The sequence below is a fragment of the Ornithodoros turicata genome, chromosome 7 (assembly GCF_037126465.1).
Source record: "Ornithodoros turicata isolate Travis chromosome 7, ASM3712646v1, whole genome shotgun sequence".
Lineage (NCBI taxonomy): Eukaryota > Metazoa > Arthropoda > Arachnida > Ixodida > Argasidae > Ornithodoros > Ornithodoros turicata.
In genome coordinates this window covers 43,412,483-43,432,755 of record NC_088207.1, presented here as the reverse complement: position 1 = coordinate 43,432,755, position 20,273 = coordinate 43,412,483, and the positions used below count along the sequence as shown (strand labels likewise).

The 20,273-nt window shown below is 46.5% G+C and overlaps 2 protein-coding genes across 8 annotated transcripts in view; one reads left to right on the top strand and one right to left on the bottom strand.

Annotated features, from left to right (window-relative positions):
• LOC135401169 (S1 RNA-binding domain-containing protein 1-like) overlaps positions 1 to 20,273 on the top strand; it is a 209,641-nt gene that overhangs the window by 93,427 nt on the left and 95,941 nt on the right. The window lies entirely within an intron of this gene.
• LOC135399911 (indolethylamine N-methyltransferase-like) lies at positions 2,438 to 7,101 on the bottom strand. Its single transcript, XM_064631643.1, has 3 exons — positions 6,861 to 7,101; positions 6,534 to 6,738; positions 2,438 to 2,987 (listed from the first exon to the last, which is right to left on the bottom strand). The coding sequence occupies exons 1-3, from the start codon at positions 7,018 to 7,020 to the stop codon at positions 2,555 to 2,557; spliced, it is 798 nt and encodes a 265-aa protein (XP_064487713.1). The 5' UTR covers positions 7,021 to 7,101; the 3' UTR covers positions 2,438 to 2,554.

Genomic DNA, 20,273 nt, shown 5'->3' with positions numbered 1-20,273 from the left:
AAGCGCACGTCGGATTTACCTCATTGCCCCCATTGCAAAAAAATACATTCCCCATTGTATTTTGGTAATAGCCGTGAAAAAAAGAAAAAGCGAAAACAGTCACTTCGAGGCACGCAAATCGTCGGCCTAGCTCAGTTCTCCAAGTTAACGCGAGACGCGGGGGAAGAAAAACGGTCACCTGCGCCCTCTTCCTGTTTCCTTCTCGCTCTTATATTTTAGATAACTTTGGCTTGCAACCGTGCAGCCTTTATCAGCAGAAGCTTGGAAAAGGGTAAGGGAAGGTACATGACCTCCTCGCGTCGCTTCTGTCGGAGATGTTTGTGCGGCCGGCAATTTGCGCGTCTTGAAACGACAGTTCTCGTGTGTTTATTTTTACCATTTTTGTTACCATTGTTGCAGTGGATGCACTTTGCAATAGAACGGGGTAAATCCGACATGCGCTCTGCGTTTCTCTAAAAAAATGAAAAATAAAAAATCACGTGAGGTTGACTCGGCAAATTTCGAACTTCATTGGGAAAATTCAACTTCTCGCGAAATAAATTTGATAAAAGTGCTAAGAAGAAGTCGTTGCAAAACCTCCCCCGAGACAAATAGCGTTGACTACAGTAGCGTTGACCACATAATGCTCGGACAACTCGATTTTTAATTGAATAGTAGCGGTTGAAGAAAATGTACCAACTCTGGGATTCGAACCGACACCTTCTGATTGCTGGTCAGATATACTACCGGAAGAGAGAACCGGTACTGGCTACCGGTAAGAGAGACTTCGTCGAGGGTGAGTGCGTGTCACCGTGTTTCCTTGTGTGGCTTGGTAGGTTGAAGAGAGGGTGGCATAAGTGTGTCTTGCCTGTTTGTCCGTTAACTTGTTTGGCGTTTTTGTTTTGTACGCGAACAACTGAATTCCTTCCTGTATGCAGCATTGTATCTCTGCGATCCTTCGTGACGAAGTTCCTGGGGTATTTGTGTCCACAATTTGACACACCAATACCTGTCTGGGGTTTCTACCAGGAAGTAGCCGCCTCTTTCCGATTTCTGTTAGTTCGTTCTTCGAGAAAATTTCTGTTCGGGACCACTCGAAAGGGGTTCTGTCATGCCATTTTGGAATCCTTTTACGTGTGAGCAGCATGCACATTAGGGCGAAAGCAAAAACTTTCTTCTCCCCTCTTCAAACAGGGACGTTGTAGCTACGCGCATGGCTTCGGGACGAGGGCTTCTGGGTTCCCTGGAATAATTTCAACTGCCGCCTCTGCCCGGAGGAGGAAACAATAGAACATGCCTTTCTTTGCTGTAGGGATGCCATCTTCTTCTAGGATGTCTTCTAGCGCACATTATTTTCTTGTCTCCCCGTTCAATTCGCTATCTTCCTCTGCGGAGTGATAGCGCACTGCCGTGGGATATTTTAATCCTATTGGAATTATATGCGTTGTGGGTCCCACGTAGGATATATGACGCCAATGAACCGCCTATAGGATCGTGGCCAATATTTCGAAGAATGCTGTTTTCGCCGGGTGATGTTTTAATCGTCCTGTGAGGAGACGTCCCAGAAGTGGCTGCACGTGTTTGACCTCCTCCGGGCGGGACCCGTTGATTACCGAGACAGTTTTGTGCTGTGCTTCCCTTTATATATCTTTATATTGCTCTTTATTGCTCTTTATATTGCTTTTGTGTTGTGTTTTAGATGCCTGTTTGCGGAGTGTCACTGGAAACTAGCGCTGTAATTTACGTAGTGTACATATCTATTGTTCTACACCGCATTTCGTATATACCATTGACGCATTAAAGTCAGTTTCAAAAAAAAAAAAGTAAAAGGGGTAGCTAGCATGGCGTAATTGGTGTTGTCTCAGACCGGCACTCAGAGGGTGTGGGTTCGAATACCACTGCTGGTACCTTCTTTCTACTGCTATCATTCAATTGGAGTATGCCATCGGGGGCTCAGGTGGGGCTTGTGTTTTGTTTTGTGCTACGTTTAATTGCTTCACCCACTATTACGTTAGATTTTTAAATATGATTTTTTATCACGTTATGTGAAACACCCTGTATACGTTACAGGAGCTGTACAAGCTAGCTTCATAAGCTTCAGTTTTCGACTGTCGTGGGCGGCCCGTAAGTAGGTTACCTTTTTCACTAAAGTCCAAAGAGCAGGCCCCATGCGGTCTCGAACGCCGTAGTCATGCCTATTTATCAATGTCGCAATTTTGCGTTTGGTTTCTTTGTCTACTGACGTCAATGTGGTCATGAGCTGTCATGGAGCATAGGTACAAAAGCCGCAAAGTGTAACCCTTACATGTTCATGTCAGAAAGGCAACATGAAAATTAAAAGTGCCAGATTAACTGCAAGTTTTTTGGACAACCGACTGATACCACGCGAGCTCTGATACAAACTACAGCAAGCAAACCAACACAGGCCAACAAACACAGAGTCAAAAGAAAAGACAAGTTGATCAGTACAAAACACCTGCTTCATTAACAAATGCCCAAGTATTCGGTTATCGAACTCCCTATCAATATACTTGACAATATACAATCGCGGTCGCACCACCAATAAGATAATATCCTAGAGCTTAACCCACCAAGTCACAAATGCTGTGTCAAATAAAGAGTCCCTGGAACCGAGCGCCTCGTGGGGCGCATCGATCCATCCTTTCTTCATGAAACCAGCTCCCGTGAGTGCAAACTCCACGAGCTGTTGGTGATATGAGAAGCATTTGAAAGTCTTCTGACCCAACACGTAACCTAAATTCCCTGTCAGGCCGCACAAGACGACGTGACCTCCGGGACAGATGAGTTTCGCTATGTCCGCGATAGCTGAGCAACAAGCGATGTCATCTGGGATGGCGGATTCGAGACACAGACTCGAGACGACAGCGTCGAAGACAGCTCTGTGTGTTTCTGGGACTATACCAGGAGTCGTAATATCGCACGGAATTATCCTGCTGATGGTCTTCCGAGTTCTCTGTGCGATCTCTTCAGAGCCCTTCTTCAGGTTACTGTAAGTGAAGCGAAGGAGTTAGACACCTGCCGAGCACACAGCAGCAAATTATACTATTGCAGTAGAAAGGTTCTGAGACGTCAACTTCGCCCAGTGTCCCTTGCGCACGTGCTCGCTACGGGGGCTATGTTCATTTGCAGTAGGGTAGTACATGATGGCTAGTACATGGTAGTGCCTGTACCAAACCTGCATGTCGGCTAGTATGTCTTTTGTTTGTGTTTGGTTTTTATGGACAAGCTGGTGACAAACAGTATCGTCATCAATATCAACTTCAATACCTTCAATTCCTTCCAAACTAGCATAACTGGTTTGCAAGTCGAGCCGTGCGGGCTAAGAATGCGAAGTGTTTGGTTAGTGTCCAAAGACCTTTGCAATCATCGGTGGATACGATCCCGTCCAACCTGTCCTTCCAAACTGTTATAACTGGTTTGCAAGTCGAGCCGTGCGGGCTAAGAATGCAAAGTGTGTGGTTAGTGTCCAAAGATCTTTGCGATCATCGGTGGATACGATCCCGTCGAACCAACATTCAATAGCTTGTGTATGAACAAGAGGTCACATGTAGATGCCATTACCTGCAACGTAGGAATCTGAAGGCAAATGTTATACGGTATGCCCAAGCAGCACAACATCTTGGCCCAATATTGGGCCAATACTGGCAATATTGGCCCAATATTGGAAATATTGGCCCGATATTGATCCAATCTTGGTCCAATATTGGGCCGACATTGCCAATATTGGTCCAATGATGGGCCAAGATGTTGTGCTGCTTGGGCGCCTTTGTTACGATCGTTGTCATCAGCAAGCCCATCGACACTATGGAGGCCCTCGTGAGACCACGAGCACGGTCTGACTGGAAGAAGCTGGGCTGCACGAGGACCGATCGTTCTCTCCATTCTGGAACAGTGGTCCATGCGCTTTTCCTGGCCATCATCATTCGTCTCATTACAAAAGTCCAGTGCTCCGGTAATCTGATCCGGTTAATTACTGTGAGGGGAAATCGCAACACCGTAGAGCAAACGTCATTTAAAGTGTTTCTTTTGTACTTTTTCAATCTATGTACTTCGTGGTCGAGTAATATAGTGCAGTAATATAGTTCCAGACTAAGAGCTCAACTTTGGGATTAAAGCAGTGTGCACTGAAAAGCGGATGAAAAAAAAAGTTTGGGGAAATCTCGAGTCGCCTCAGGGATAACACCCAGTACTAAGAGCCAAAAAGACGCATGTTGCACGTTTACACAAACAGTGATAACAGTGATATCTGGGTTTTTGGGTGTCTGGTTCCTCCGTGGAATCCGCATCCATCTTACCAGAAGAGCTGTACGATAATGTGCGCGGTTGAATTAGTCGACTGTTCACGGTTTCAGAAGTACATATTCTACATTGTTCCTGAGGAACCGAGAATGGCACTGCGGGCACGTCACCACTATTCTTTAAAACCTTTCCTAAGCCGAATAAATATTTTTAAGCATTCATATTTTGTTCATACACTAGAAGATTGGAATAGACTTCCAGGAAATGTGGTGGAACACCTACACAACTTACCAGGTTTTATTAGGGCATTGGAGGGCTCTATGTCTCTCTGCATTCCTGAGCTTCAATTTTAGTTTGTTTGTTAGTTATTCTTCCCTTGTTGTTTCTCCTTTTCGATATCGCACGGGTGAGTGTTCTCTGCGTATGCAGGAACTGCAGGTTTTGTTTTGACTTTATGTTTGAAATTGTACTTACTGTACTTAATGTTTACTGTGTAGTTAATATGTTTGAATTGTATCTCTCCTGCTATGGCTCGTCAAGGGCCAACAGTATTTATAAATAAAAAATGAATAAAAATGACAACCTCGTAGTGGCGCAGAACATTGCCTGTGAAACGTTATCTATATACTAATTATAATTGGGGGTTTACGTCGCGCTATCTATATACTGAATCGGACGTCGTGCCCATGGGGGTGTCACCTTGAATAGTTGTCCACTAGCACTTTCGGCCCCATCATGTCGATTCCAGAAGCGCCGAACCCACTACAGCGGCACCCGTAGTTTCAAGAGGGCGCGGTCCGATTCAACGGTCTTCTCCGGTCCACCGACCCGACGATGGATCTTGTTGCCACGCAGTACTACCCGCGTATAGAGGCTTCGATTCTACACCGCCTACGATTTAATGTCGCCAAATCTTCTCTGCTTCTCTACAAGATGGGCCTTCTCCACTCGCATATATATGTCCTGCTTGCGCTGTTGAAGCTGATATTCCACATCTTCTCCCCGGATGGTGCAGACACGACACCCCTCGAGCCACGCTCAGAATACGCCTTCTGGAGCCGCGGTGCACAGCCTTTTCTCTGGCAACCCTATACGGCCCAGTACGGCACCTTGCACAGTGGTTCGTGATCATCTCATCCCTCAGTGCCATCCTCACATTTCACCCTCATGCACGTTACTCTCCTCTGTGTGCGTGTTTTTATTCTTTTTTTGTCTCTCTCATCTTTCTTTCGCCTCCCACCTCCTTTCTCTCTTTTTTTTGTTTGTTGTTGTTGTTTTCACTTATCTGTGTGAATAGCTAGTCGACACTCCGTCTGGCTGACCTTTTAGACTTTTATTCTTTTTTGTCTTCTAATTGATATCCCTCCCCCCTCTTCACAACTTAGCGGTAGTTTTGTATCTTCCCTTTTGCGATGGAACGCCCCAATCATCTTCATCGCAATATACAGCTGACGATGATAATTCGAGTTTTTATGGCGCACAAGCAACACAAGCAATATACAGCGTTGTTGATCATTTTTGTCTTCTTCCTTTCCAATGTTTCTTTCAGTTAAGAGGTCCCTACGTCACAGCACACCCGCAACGCAGACACACCCTACAGTTTCGGAACTACGTCCACTTTAGATTATCTATCGTTCTTGTTTACCGTTCTCATCTTTACCCGGCTATACGCGGATGAGCGCGTGTAAGCGACACGTCCCGTTGAAATCTTATCCTATTGCGTAAGTGATTGCCCCCACTTCGCTACTATGTCCTTTGTCCGCGTGTATCCTATATACACGCTATTTACACTCACAATGTGCAGCCTTATCTCTTTCCGATGTCTCAAGTACACATTTCGAGGAGGAGTGTCACTGGCGTTATCTTCGTTACGTAGACATGTTTTGTCTGCTACTTTGTTGCTCAACGTCTCGACAAAATATCGGCATTTTTCTTTCATGTTATGAAATAGAGAATACTGCATTGCACAAAATGTTGCAAACGACATGTTCAGTTCATGCGCGAATGCAGCTCACGAAGAGAACACAGATCAAATGAATATACTCACCATCACTTCTTCATTTATTGTTGTTGTTGTTGAATATAAACAACCCACGAAATTGCCATCGCATATTTGTTGTTATTTTAAAGCGTGTTGCTTCAGACGAAGGGCGCACGTGATAAGCGTACGTTTTACAGTGTTACTGCATGTTGTCGAATCGCCGATCGTTACAGCAGTTTGGTAACTGTAAGTTCCTGTGTAGGCCTACACGTCATAAAAGTCTGCTCACATGCTTTGCAAAATGTTTACTCACTTGAAACATTCCACTCGTGCGACATATTCAATTATGGGACTCCAATCCAAGGCGGTCGCATCATTCTTGACCCATTTTTCAACCTGTTCTCTGTTCCTGGACAGAAACTCACTGAGCACTATATTGTCGAACGTCCTGCTAGCTACGAGCGCAGTGTACACGGTTGGTCCACAACCGATGTCCAAGATTGTTGATCCTCGTACATCTGCGATAAAAATACGTCATACGTGTTACGCGGCAGAAGGCAGCGAAATATCCCAGACGGAACTCTAGCAGTATACGTGACTTGGGCCGGGCGGAACTCAGACAGTAGCAATGTCCACCTACCGGTTTCGAAGATGTCATGTAGTTGTCGAATAAAGAAGTGGTACACGTTGATGAAGTCATTCACGCTCACATCTCTGTACGCTTTAGCATCGAAGTTCTGCTTGTAGTCTGAACAGAGGCTTTCATAGCTCATGATGGACCGGCTACACAGGCGTTCCATTGCTGCTTATAGTGCCGTGGTTTAACGCGACCCAAAGACGCGCGTCGTCACATATATGCGCGCAGTTGACTCATCGATCTCTGATATGGCAAAACATATGTCCACGATAAGAGAGGCGCCTTTTACGCATGTGTGGAGAATTCAAGACAGCGTAAACAACGTATGAGTTTGCTTAGATTATTTTTTGGACTAAAGTGCTAAGTCTAGACACCGGACGCAATCTTTCAAATCATCTGTCGCATAAACTTCCATGTTGTGTAAGGTTCCGCATACGTCAGGAAAATACTGCGTCATCCCCTTTCTCTGAGACAGGTAGAGAAAGTCAGAAACGTTCTCTAGATGTATGGGACACTCGGAAAACGTCATAGAAGTACAGTTATCTGTGTTGAAGTGGGGTAGGGTCCTGTGACAGTGGCTACCACGGGGAAACATCCCATGCCATCATTACTTTTCCATCATTTATTGTTGCTGTTGTTGTGTGCACGCTTGATGCTTCCGGCTCGTATCTTTTGTGCGGATGCTGGAGCGATGTTACTTATGAGCTATTAGCGAGTTTTCGAGTATAATTTTAACGTATCAAAAGGTTTGGTAGAGATTTAGAGGTAAATGCGATGGAAATGTGTTAGCATTAAGCGCCTTTTCCGGTCCATACTTGGCTTCCGGGTATCCACTTCCTGTCTAAACCCGAGTTCCGGTTGTCCACTCCCTGTGTATAAATGACTTTCGGTATTACACTCCGGTCTAACCTGACTTCCGGTTGTCCTCTTCCGGTTGTCCACCTCCGGTTTGACACTTGCAATTACTACATGCAACACGATTTAATTATCCTAAATTACTTTCAATTACCCTGTAATTACTCTAATTACCGAAGGTAACCGCAGGTTACATGAGGTAATCTTGAATTTGATTTAATTCCCTTTCATTACGTTCACATGCTTTAATCACTCAATATTCCATTTTAATTAAAGTAAATTACCTTTGATTACATTTAATTACGTCGGGTAACCTGCGGTTACCTTCAGTATAACCTTTAATGTCATTTAATATTACTCTTAATTACATATATCTTATATTCATTTTCTTTAAACTCAACTTTCTCGCTTTGATTGCCTCTAATTACCTTCAATTACTCTTACGCTTAATTGACAGCTTCAATTTCAAATCATTAACCTCCATTTACGTTTACTCTCTTATATCCCCTTCCATCTCATACACGGACGGACGTAGGGACGGACGGGGACCACACACACACTTACAGCACCATCAGGCGGTAGCCCCATATGTATTGTGTACGGCACTCATTTAATTTGGGAAATACAATTTCCAGTCCCAAATATCGTTGTTACATTTATGTTACATTAAACGATGTGTGTCCCGTCTGTTTCTTTTCCGTGAACCTATAGTTCTCTCGCAACATCTCGCGCTGCGTGAGGGTGACGCCAGATCATTTGGAAGGGGGAGGGGGGGGGGCGTGTGTGTACCCACCGTATTTTCGAAAATTAGAGTGCCACCCCAAAACCCAGTCCACAGATTGGATACTGCGCACGAGTCACGGCCCCAATTTCGTTGGGGTTCGAACGCACTCGTGTACTCCATTCTAAGGTTCTCCATTACTTACTTGGGGCGCAACGCACGTCATTACAAAAATACTACGTTACTGTACGAACGTTTTTATTATTTTTGTTGCTGCTGTTCTGGTATAGTGAGGGTACACACAGGGTGTCTTTTTTTAGGCGCCACAGATTTTTTTATTAAAAATCTATGAGAGCAGGACAGATGTCGTTTTTGCAATTGAGTTATACGGCCAGGCGGACATCCTCTCGAAGAAAGTGTGCAGCTACAAGATGACTAATTACCTAAAATTCATTAATGAACCTTTAATCAGTGCATTTCGGGCAAAAGCGAGACAGCCGGATCAGAGACTGTTCTTGTCGACAGCCATTCCACGTCTAACAAATCCTGAAACACGCACGTCCGTTAAAATATCCATCCCCGCATTGTGATACGCAACTGAGCCGAAACCGCGGCGACTAGGAACGCAGAGAGCACAGCGCTAAGTCCACGTCACAGGGCCACGTGATTTGGTGCTGTGGAGGTGATTAGAATAGGTGCCAATCTGGGGGCTGGCAAGATAATCCGCTTTCCGGCCCAGATAAGCCTCCGTCGGCGTATAGATGATGCGCTCTTGAGGCGCACTTTTTCGGTTTCGACTCATTTGCATAGCAAACAAAAACTGCTCGTATCTTGGAGCACAGAAACGTTTCGAAATCGCTGACAGCTGGAATAGCTTTCGACAACGACGGTCTTTAATCCTGCCATCGCAGTTTTTCCTAATACTCGTTAATTAATAAGTTCATAATCGGATTTTAGTTAATTAACCATCGAAAACTGATGCGACAGGCTAGGAAAGCTGTCCGCAATGCCAGGTATGTTAGACGCGAAACGGAATATCTGGGGCTCTCATAGATTTTTAATAAGAAATCAAGAAAAAAGAAAAAGGAAAGAAAAACACCCTGTATGTCTATAGTACGTTACCAAGGCGCAAGCGATACAATCCTTAAGGACAAGTGACGACCTGCAATAGGACCCTTAACGATGTGCATTCCACTTTATGATGACAGGGTGTAGGACTGTTTCTTTATATTAGGAGAATTCATAACGTGGAGGCAGAGATCGACTGTCACTAGAAAAGGCGAGACAGTTAAGTCCGTGTGCGTTTTGGTAGCAGAAAATTTTGAACGACAGGCCTCGGTGGCTCAGTCGGTCGCGTGTTCGCCTTCTGATCCCGAGATGGCGGGTTCGAACCCGGCCGAGGACGCCGGCAACTTGTTGGCAGGGTACAAGTTGCTTTGACACTCCGTCTTCCGCGAGGTACGTTAAATACGGGGTGCCGTGTGATGAGCTTTCATCGCACGTTAGAGAACCCTCAGGTGGACAGAAGCAATCCACAGACCGACCCCTGTGGCGTCGCTCATGATCTCAGTTGTCAGTTGTGTAAAACACCGAATTATTTCAAAAAATTTTGAACGAAAAATATTATTTTGATAGCAGTCATGGTCGCCACAATGATTGTACACTTGTGCAATAAACTATTGTTGATCGCACACGAAAGGGTAATCTGAGGAACACTGCACTTTACTGTGCACTTCCAATCTCAGTTGAACTATTGTCATTTAGTCTGGGGAGCCGCGATCTGGATAGAATATAATCACTTCAAAATGAACTAGTTTTACCTATTGGCTAACTAGGTTTAGCTATTAAAAATTTGATCATATTGTAAAACATTGTCGTGAATGTTTATCGTGTCACCCTGCACATCTATTGCCGCACCACATTGAAAGCTCCTACGAAGAAAAAAGAACGGACGCTCTCTTTGCCCACAAAACTGTACTGCGAGCGATTCACGATGCGCTCCGCGCGTCCGATTGAAGGATTTCCGCAGTCGAGACTTCATCATCCAAAATCGCCCACAACTCGTGCTCATTTTCCGCTCGTGTTCACACACCGATGACTGCCCTCCCGCTTTGATGAATGTCACCCCTAAGCCTCGCAAACATCGAAGCCGTTCAGTTCAGTGTCTTCGTGGAGATGTTAAATCGGGCGCAGGAGCGCCGTGTTTCCGTGAAATCGGCGTCCTCTGAAACGGTCTCTCGGGTGCGCGTGCGTTCATTTTGACGCGTCGTTTATTACAACAGGGCCCTTTTGAAGCGGGACGTTTTTCGGGACACGCTTCCCTTTGTGGACCGTGATAAATCTGCAGCAGGGAGGAGAAGCCGACGGTGCTGCCCCGCTACGGACTCGTTGCCGTGCACGTGTGGGGGCGTTGCGAGCGCCACCTATTGTTCATTGTATAGGTCAGATGAGGGGGTTATCCTTGTATTGTAATACCGTCACGCCGTGGTCTAATTGATATCGGTTTATGAGCTGCTCCAGGCGTGCAACTCTTACTAGAAAGCGTAGAGGGGGCAGTATGATGGCTACGCTACGACCTTAGGAGAACGATGCAGATGATGGCGCGAAGTAAGCTTCGCTTTATTTGATCACCAGCTATAAAAGTGCGCGAAAGGGTGAAAAAAAAAAGGGAAAGATAGAATGGTTGGGTGCTGACAAAGACTGCTAGGATAGGATAAGCACTTATAGGGTATATAAGCATGCTATATAGGATAAGAGTAGATTCACAGTGTGAAACACATCACGATGCTTGCGAGGCAGACGCTAATTTCGTACAGAGCCCGGTAATCAACCTGAGCAGGCCCCCAAATTAAGGAAATAAACTTCGTTCTTTCGCGAGAGCTGTATGCTGTTTTAGCGCCAGTGAATTTTAAATCAATCAATCAATTCATGAGAGCTGTCCCGCACCTTTTCTCCATCGGACATGTTCACATGGATGCAGCGTTGTAATGCCCATACATGTTGTTGTAATTTCAAAGTACCGTCCACTAACATGTTTACAAGAGCTACAAGCAAAAGGAACTTGGGACGAGAAAAAATCACTACGCCACTGCGCTGAGATTGACAGTACTTATGATTCATGGCTTGACGCCGCAAGGACATTATGAGCGCGAACAATATGACCGAGAGACAGCTATGACCAAGAGCGACGCCTGGATGACTACACAATCACTGGGCGGCGGTCTCACCGGCAAAAGTACAGCGGTGACCCAAAGGATTACAACGCAATCAGAAGCGCAAGAAATATGGTCTCATTGTGCCGAAATATGTGAACGCAAATACAGTATTTTCCTTTTACCCAGCGGGCACCGACACTGATGGCTCTTCAATGAGCTCCTTCTAATGTATTCCGCGTTCTAGTCAGACTGGATTCCTCCACCCCGTTTTGGTGAGTGCAGCCAGCGGCTGTTTCCTTATCGCTTGTATTAGGCCTGTACTCACCGGAATGTGCTGGTTGACACCTACCACAGTAGCTTGGAGAGTGTCGTGTGTAACTTTATACTCACTTAAGAAACGGTGCTTCGTGTGCGTCCCACAGGCTGCTGGACGGAGTCACGTACTGAAAGTTTAGCTTCGTAGAGAGGTGGCTTGGCAAGCGTTTTATCGGTGGATAAGATTTCGCATTCGATCGTTTGTTTCGTTCGCGAACACGGAGCACGTCATCCACCACTGTGTTGAGCACTAAACGTTTTTTCCTCCTTTAATTGGGCGGTAAATGATTCTCACACGTTTGTGGTGTAAGTTTCACACAATACGGAAGGTTGCTTTGCAGGACACCGTCATGAAGGGTGTACTCTCGAAAAAGCGTCATTTCGTAGGACGTATTCCACAGGGGATGTATTACACTTGAAATTGTATTTTGGATACACTATTCCCTACTGCACTATTGCTGTACTTTGGATGCACTATTGCACACTGTCGTCACACCTTTAAGTTGAACCTGTGCAATACAAAATGGGCTTATGTCTTTTTAAAAGCGCCCCTTTTAATGCGCTGGAAGGCGTGAAAAAGAAATACTGTGTGCCCCCGGACGACAGCGTCCCTAATGATGAATAGTCCGTGTTCTGAAGCTGGAACACACAAACAGACGAACACAGCACAAGGCACCTGCGTAGCGAAGTGGTTGACGCACTGGACCGGAGACTGAAGGCTACGTGATTCGATTCCCGCCGCTGTGTGACTTTATTGACGACTGCCATATTACAGCGGCCCTGTTTGCATCTGTTCGGGTAATAGCAAGGTCTTTGAGTTTGAGAGTACTGTTGTTGATCCCTGAGCCAACACCCATCGTTACGGTGTTTGACCAATCGAAGCTCTTGGATATTTCCTTGCGGATACCGGATTGGCTTCTCGTCTTTAACGGTGGTGGTGGTGATAGGGCTTGCCGTTGTCGGCCTCACGTATGTGGGCAACGTCACGACTCACGCCCTGGGGGAATGTGCGTCCTGGGCCGACTTCTAAGGGAACTGTGCCGACATATGTCTGAAAGCGTCTGAGGAAAACCCAGGAAAAACCCCAGACAGCACAGCCGGCACCAGGATTCGAACCCGGGTACCTCCCAGTCTCGACGTGACATGGCCAGCACGCTAACCACTGAGCCACGGGAGCTTTAACGGTGTCTTATCATGGTGCGGGTGAATTTATTGGGTATCACACCAATTGGACACCCCTGCTTTCATTTTGGTGGCACCTATGGCTCATTTGCTAACAGCTAACACCTCATGAATGCAGAGCAGCATGACCTATTCTTTTTTTTTTCCTCTCTACAGCCTTTCGTACTACATATCTTTCCCCTGCCCTCCCGCCCCCCCCCCCCCCCCCCCCCGCCTTGATCATTTCGCACACTTGTACCAGAAAAAAGAAGAAGAAGAGCACGCATAACACATCAGAACATTCCACGACACGGTTTACACGTACGGTACGGTATAGGGACGTTTGGTAGCTGCTGGGCTGTGTTTCCGACTGTTGACTTTTCTAATGAGTGACACACCTTGAAGACGCCTGGGAGAAACATCATGGTTACCATATGGAAGCAGAAGCCTCAGGTCGATAATTCCTGCGTTTTAATCACTCGACTGGACTATTTTTGTCGCTGGCTTATTAGATGAATCGCGCAAACGTACGCATTTTAAACCGTTTGAAGCTGGAGTCGATTAATCGGCTAAATGCCACACGGCATCTTTTAGTGACACTCGGCAGAAAGTGCACTAACGATTTAGTGAGTTCCCCAAACTCACTTCACTTCAGCGGACAGAGTGCGTAGCCTCGATAGCAAGCTTCGAGGTGCAGTTAAAAATCGGTGCAGCGTGCCTCGCGCTAAAGCACCACGATTAGTGAGGTGAGGTTAGATCAGGTTAGGTCCGCGCAGCTTGCCTCGCGGTGAAAAGCTCAATCGCACCCCGTATACGCGTAGTACGCGACTTCCGGTTTCTCGAATAGCCTCGTTCCCAGTGTTCGGTTTGAGCGTGTCCAATGTTGAATATGTGGTTGAATATGTGTGACTGGCACTGGCGATCTGTCCACGCCCCTATTCGTTGTTGTCGTAATATGGAGTACCAGAAATGGAGCAACGTTGATACGCAGTATGCATTTGTGTCATGTCAGAGTCCAAAGGTGCGGAATTGACGTTTCCCTGTGTTTAAACAAATGGCATCATCTTGTTCGACAGCGCCACCAATTTGGTAGAGTTGAACTGCACCCATAAGCAACGGGCTTGAGAGGATTTCGATGGTGTCTGAAAGGGACGCGACCTTCAGTCCTATATTTCTTTCAATAGGAGGCTGCGAACAAGTGCCCATTCGTGGAACCCAGCCCTCCCCTTCCGATTTGTTTCAGTTTCTGTCTGTCTACCAACATCATGATAAGACGTTTCTCGGGTAGAGGTCTATTGTGCGGAATTGTGGCGCACGCCCAAAAATTTTGCCGCCGTTCGTTCTCATCTACCGCCATTCCCACCATAATTTAATGACATTTACTTAAGCCGTGTATACAATAATGCAGTGAAAGTGACATTCGCTTAAGAGCAGTGCACTTCACGAAAATGACACTAGATTAGCCCGAGTTATAAGGGCATTATGCACGTTTGCAAGAGTTGGCATGTTCACGATTAAGGACGAAGGTAGCCTACATGCAATCGTGCTAGGCCATGAAGTTGTCGTTGGTGCCTTGTAGAATTAGTCATTATCAAATGTAAGCAAGGCTGACGCCGAGGCGGCATATGCACGCCATCTGTTTCGTTCACTCTGATGCTGGGGATGAGTGATTCGAACCAGCACGTCGGAGCTCCAAGAGCAACCTAGGGTAGCAGCGCCGTGTTGCGCTCAAATGGGTAAGCGACGTGGACTTTCGCTTCCCCTCTTCGAAATCCGTCCGTGTGAGGCCGCCACAGGAAGGGATGTAAAAGTGTGAGAGAGGGGAAGGACGGAGCACTCCTCAATATTGCCGGCTCTAGGGAAATTTTACTAGATCTAGGGAATTCGAAGTCTTCCTGGGGAAAAACGAATTCCTTCGTAGTCTAGGAAATTTTACTGCCGTGACATTTGTACCGAAAATTTCATGATATACAATTCTCCCCGGCTCAAGCAATGGAAAAACGCAACCACAGAAAGACTTCGGCTCATCGCTGATCTCACCGTAAAGGCTGGTTTAGAGTCCGACGTAGTCTTCGCCCATCGCCGCCCGCGTTGCGCGCCGACAGCCAGCGTTCGCTACGCCACGCTTCCTCATCCTACAGGAATCATAGTCCGACGCAATTCGACGCAGCGCAACGAAAACAGCACCGGAGGTTTTCACATTCCGTAGTGGGAAAGCAGTCATATCTGCACCCGCGTGCTGGAATCCGACTAAAGACAATCCATGTTCCCATCGTTGGCACTGTTATGTTTGTATTACTGTAATACGTTTGTTACTCCCAAACATGAACACCGAATTCAATAAGAAAGTCCCACGCCTTCCCAGCTGTTCTCGTTCTTTTGCTTGCCTCTTTAGTCCATCCCTCGTTTATTATATAGGCACAGATATTCTTTTCCCCAGACAGAACACTATCTCCTGCGGATGAATACACACTATCTCCTCCGAAATAGATCCCAACGTCCATGTCCTGAAATGAATGTCAGCGACATGGATGGACATTCCTAGCCGTACATCCGCAGGATGTGTCGTAACGGTCGTTCGAACAATTGTCCGAATAAGGTCCCTGACGGGATGTTAAATGGACCATTATCGCAGGAGAGAGAGAAACATGGCGAGGTGTGTCGCGGCGTGAGTTCGACCTTTGATGGACCAACTGAATGGCTCACACGAAAAGCAGTGAGAAACACAGATGTTACGTCATAGTGAGTTAATACGCCAAGCAGTTCTTCAGTCCACTGTAACTAGTGTACGCAATCGCTTTAAACTTAAGCACCTCACGCTTTAGTTTGACTCGCAGGCAGACTGGACTCTCCAATTTGTGGAAGCTCGCGAGACAAGCAATATATAGTATCTGTTTTCGCTTTGAAAGGTACGCCACTGCCTTTCTAAGTGATCTTCGTGGTTCTAAGAGCTAAGAGCTTCTATATGGAAGTCTTTATTTTTGTTTTTAAAACTTTGTGCTCGTTGTCCGTAACAGAAATACCCGAAACAAGCAAAAACGAGGAACAGAGTAAGAAAGATGCAATGGCCGAGCCTGAAACAACATGGCGAAAACAAACGCCTACAGGCCTAGTAAGAATCTGTCCACTAACGCAGCAACTCAATAAGACAGTATCGATAATAATGAGAAAATGCAGGGCCCTGAGCACGTACGCAAACGTCCGTGCAACGTCCGGGCATCTCCGTGTAACTTACTGTGAGGACAAACGACGGATATTTGTGGGAAGTCCAAACCGTGGCCACTCGCAGATGTGCGGGGACATCCGTCGGAAAAATGTCTGGCTCCCAGGGAGATCTGTATTTCCAGGGAGGGATATCCCCAGGAACACCACGGGGAGTTTTGTTCCGTTTGGGCTCAGTTTCGATCAAAAGCTCAATGGGCGACGCCATGTTGAGAAATGCGAGTCCCACGCCGTGCACAGCTCGCTGGCCAGCGCCAGATGTAGAGCATTGTTCTACTCCTCCGACGGCGGCTGGCGTAGTCACGCGTTGACGCCGTGCCGCGCTTCGCCGAGAGTCGTCGAACTATGAACTCACCAGCGACGGCTCGCGATACTCGGCGGTGCGCCGCGCGTAGTTACGCCACGCTCCGTCGGACTCTAAACCAGCCTTAATTTTCCCAAGCACCGACGGGAGGTACTTCAAGATCGGCGTGCCCATGTGCTCCGCAAATCCACTCTCGTACAGGGAACCACGGTTTTGTTTTCCTTTCCTCTTGCCGCCTCTGACCATGTCACCGTTGGCATCTTGTTTGTTTGTTGTTGGAGTGAAACTGTTATGAAATGTTGAGTGTACCATGAAATCACGACGCAAATATACAACTTTCTCACACATTTACTTGTATTCTCTGACTGGTTCGTCACCACAGGACAAGGTTGCGCTTAGGTGATTTCGTTTACTGGTACTTGTTCTCGACGCTAATGTTGCCGGTGGTTCAATTTTTTGAGCCGCCGGACAAACTCGCAGTCTAGGGAAATCTGGAGAAAGTTTTCATTCAACTAAGACACATAAAAATGAAATGATGTGTAAGATCAACTACAAGTTTTTAGGACAACCGAGCGATACCACACGGTCTGTGGTGTAAACTAGAACAAGGTGTTCAGGGTGAGCAGGGAAACAAACGCAGAGTGAGTAGAAGCGACAAGTTCATCAGTACAAAAGATTTGCTTCGTTAATAAATGCCTGTGTATTCGGTTATCCAACTTCCTGTCAATATACGATCGCTGTCGTAACACAAACGAGATAAAATATTGGAGTTTAACCCACCAAGTAACAAATGCAGTGTCAAACAAGTAGTCCCTGGAACCGAGCGCCTCGTGGGCCGCATCAATCCACACTTTCTTCATAAAACGAGCTTCCGTGAGTGCAAACTCCACTGAGCTCTTGGGGATATGAGAAACATTTGAAAGTCTTCTGACCTAACACGTAACCTAAATTTCCTGTCAGGCCACACAAGACAACATGACCTCGAAACACGACAGACGAGTTTCGCTATGTCCGCGCTATAGCTGAGCAATAAGTAATGTCGTCTGGGATGGTGGAATCGAGACAGAGACTGGAGATGACGAGGTCGAAGACACCTGTGAGTTTCCGGGATTATTTGTTTTTATGGACAAGTTTGACATGTTGACATGACAATACTGATTTCCTCCTAAAGCCTTCATAACTGCTTTACAATTAGAATGCGAAGTACATGAACTGGTTAGTGGGCTGGCCAGTATCCAAAGGTCTTTGCAATCCTCGGCGGATGCGATCTTGTTCAGCCAACCCCGTGAGACCACATGCACGGCGGTCCAATTGGACAAAACCGGGCTGCACGAGGGCCGATCATTCTGTTCTGTTCATTCTACGGTTCTCGTGGGCATCATCGTTCGCCTCATTAAAAAAGTCCAGAGCTCTGGTAACCTGGTCCAATTCACAATTGTGAGGCGGAATCACAACAACCGTACAGTAGAATGTCATTTAAAGAGTTCCTTTTGTGCCTTTCAATTCTATTTACTTCGTGATCGAGTTGCAGTACTATAGTTCTAGACTATACACAGGAGAGCTCAACTGTAGAACCAGTATGTGCACAAAACGGCGGGTGAAAAAGGTTGCGAAAATCTCTGTTAATTCAGGAATAACACCGAGCCATCATGGAACAGCTTGTCGCACCGGCGCTCCCAACGTTTCATTTTTTCTTTCTACATCTCTCTATATATCCTGCATGACGAACTAGCACTGGGAACGGGACAGAGAGAGGAGACGACAGGACAGGTGCTAGACTTCCAACGAAAGAATTTATTGGCAACATAGTACCGTCTTTAAATATGACACTCAGAAGGTTAATGTGTCACCCACACACTCGTCATCCTTTTCCTTGTCCCACGTTTTTAGGAATTTGATTTAGGAATTGGAAGTCTAGCACCTGTCCTGTCGTCTCCTCTCTCTGTCCCGTTCCCAGTGCTAGTTCGTCATGCAAGATCAACACCAACACGCTCGGTTTTTCACCTTGATCTCTATATATCCGTCTATACCTATATCTACGTCTATTTCTATGTTTACGTATACGACTGTTTCTATTTCTACGTCTTATTTTACGTCTAATATTATTTTCACGTCTACTAGTATTGTTACGTCAACGTCTATTTTTGCGTCGTGTTATTTCTACGCCTATCGTTGACGTAAAAGAATAGACGTAAAAAAATGGCAATCAACGTAAAATATTAGACGTACGAATAGACGTATGATTAGACGTAGGAATAAAATACACGTATAATTAGACATAGAAATAGACAAACAAAATTTGAAATAGACGTAGAATTAGACGTTTCCCAGAGGACGAAAGCTATCCCTCGGCTCTGGGGAACGGAAGAATAGAATTCCTTTCCCTTCGCGATGCTATTGGTAATGCGACGTCCTTATACCTACTGGACCTGAAAACAACCATATTGTAGTTCAGACTGACGCAAGTGACTATGTAGTTGGTGCCGCTCTTTTGCAGGAGCACCACGACGTCCTCTGTATGCCACTCTCTCTCAATTGGGCTGAACGGAACTACTGCGTAACAGAAAACGAGTGCCTGTAGCAATCATCCTTGCCCTGAAGAAGTTCGACCTGTACTTGGATGGCACGAAATTCGACTGTCTCTGTTTTCTCTGAGTGTATCGTCACGCTTTCCCCCGTTTCTGAAAGTTCCCATAATCATGTTTTTTGTACCTCGTTGCCAGTTGTGTAACGAGACCAGAAGCAAAGAAACCAACATTTGTAACAAAACAGTGCTTTGCGTTCACCCAGGGCTCGGCGTTCTAGACCTGCCATCTCTTACAAGCTTGTTGCTAACGGTAAGCCCTGGTATATCTTGCGCTTATTTCTCGAACCTTACATTCTCAAACCTAAGCAAGGCTGACGCCGAGGCGGCATATGCACGCCGTCTGTGTCGTTCACTATGATGCTGAGGATGTGTGATTCGAAGCAGCACCCGTGAGCAGCACATCGGAGCCATCAAAGCCCCAAGAGCAACCTGGGGTAGCAGCGCCGTGTTGCGCTCAAATGGGTAAGCGACGTGGACAATACGCTTCTCCTCTTCGAAATCCCTCCGTGTGAGGCCGCCCCAGGAAGGAGAACATGAGAGGAAGCTCCCTTTTCTCGTGAAAAACGAAACTGAAAGTGGGAGAAGGGGGATCGGCCATCTGACGTCACAGCTAGGTTTCAGGCTTCGGTTTCAGAGTTCTCTGCATAGCCGTGCGAAGGTTAGTTTCGGAATTCCTGTTGGGGAGCGCTAGATGGACGTCCAAATGGCCCTTAAAGTGGCGTGTGCAAAGCGTCACCTAGATACAGAAGACCTGCTTAATGCCTGCTTAATGATGTTGTCTGCTTCCGCCATCACACTAGAGTATTTCAAGCACAGGCTTTCTATGGCTACCAGTGGCTTTTCATGCGGCTGATGGCGGCTCATCTCCACAGCTACGGCCGCCGAAAGCATGGTCGTGATTGGTGGTCTCTTAATGATTACGTCACGTCGTTTAAGCGGCGCAATGATGGCATTCCACGGCGAGACTGGGAGATGACTCGGTTCGAACCCGGGCGCCGGCTGTGCTGTCGGGGCGTTTTTCCTGCCTTTTCCTCAGACGCTTTAAGACAAATGTCGGCACACCTCCCTGTGAAGTCGGCCCAGGACGCACGACCCC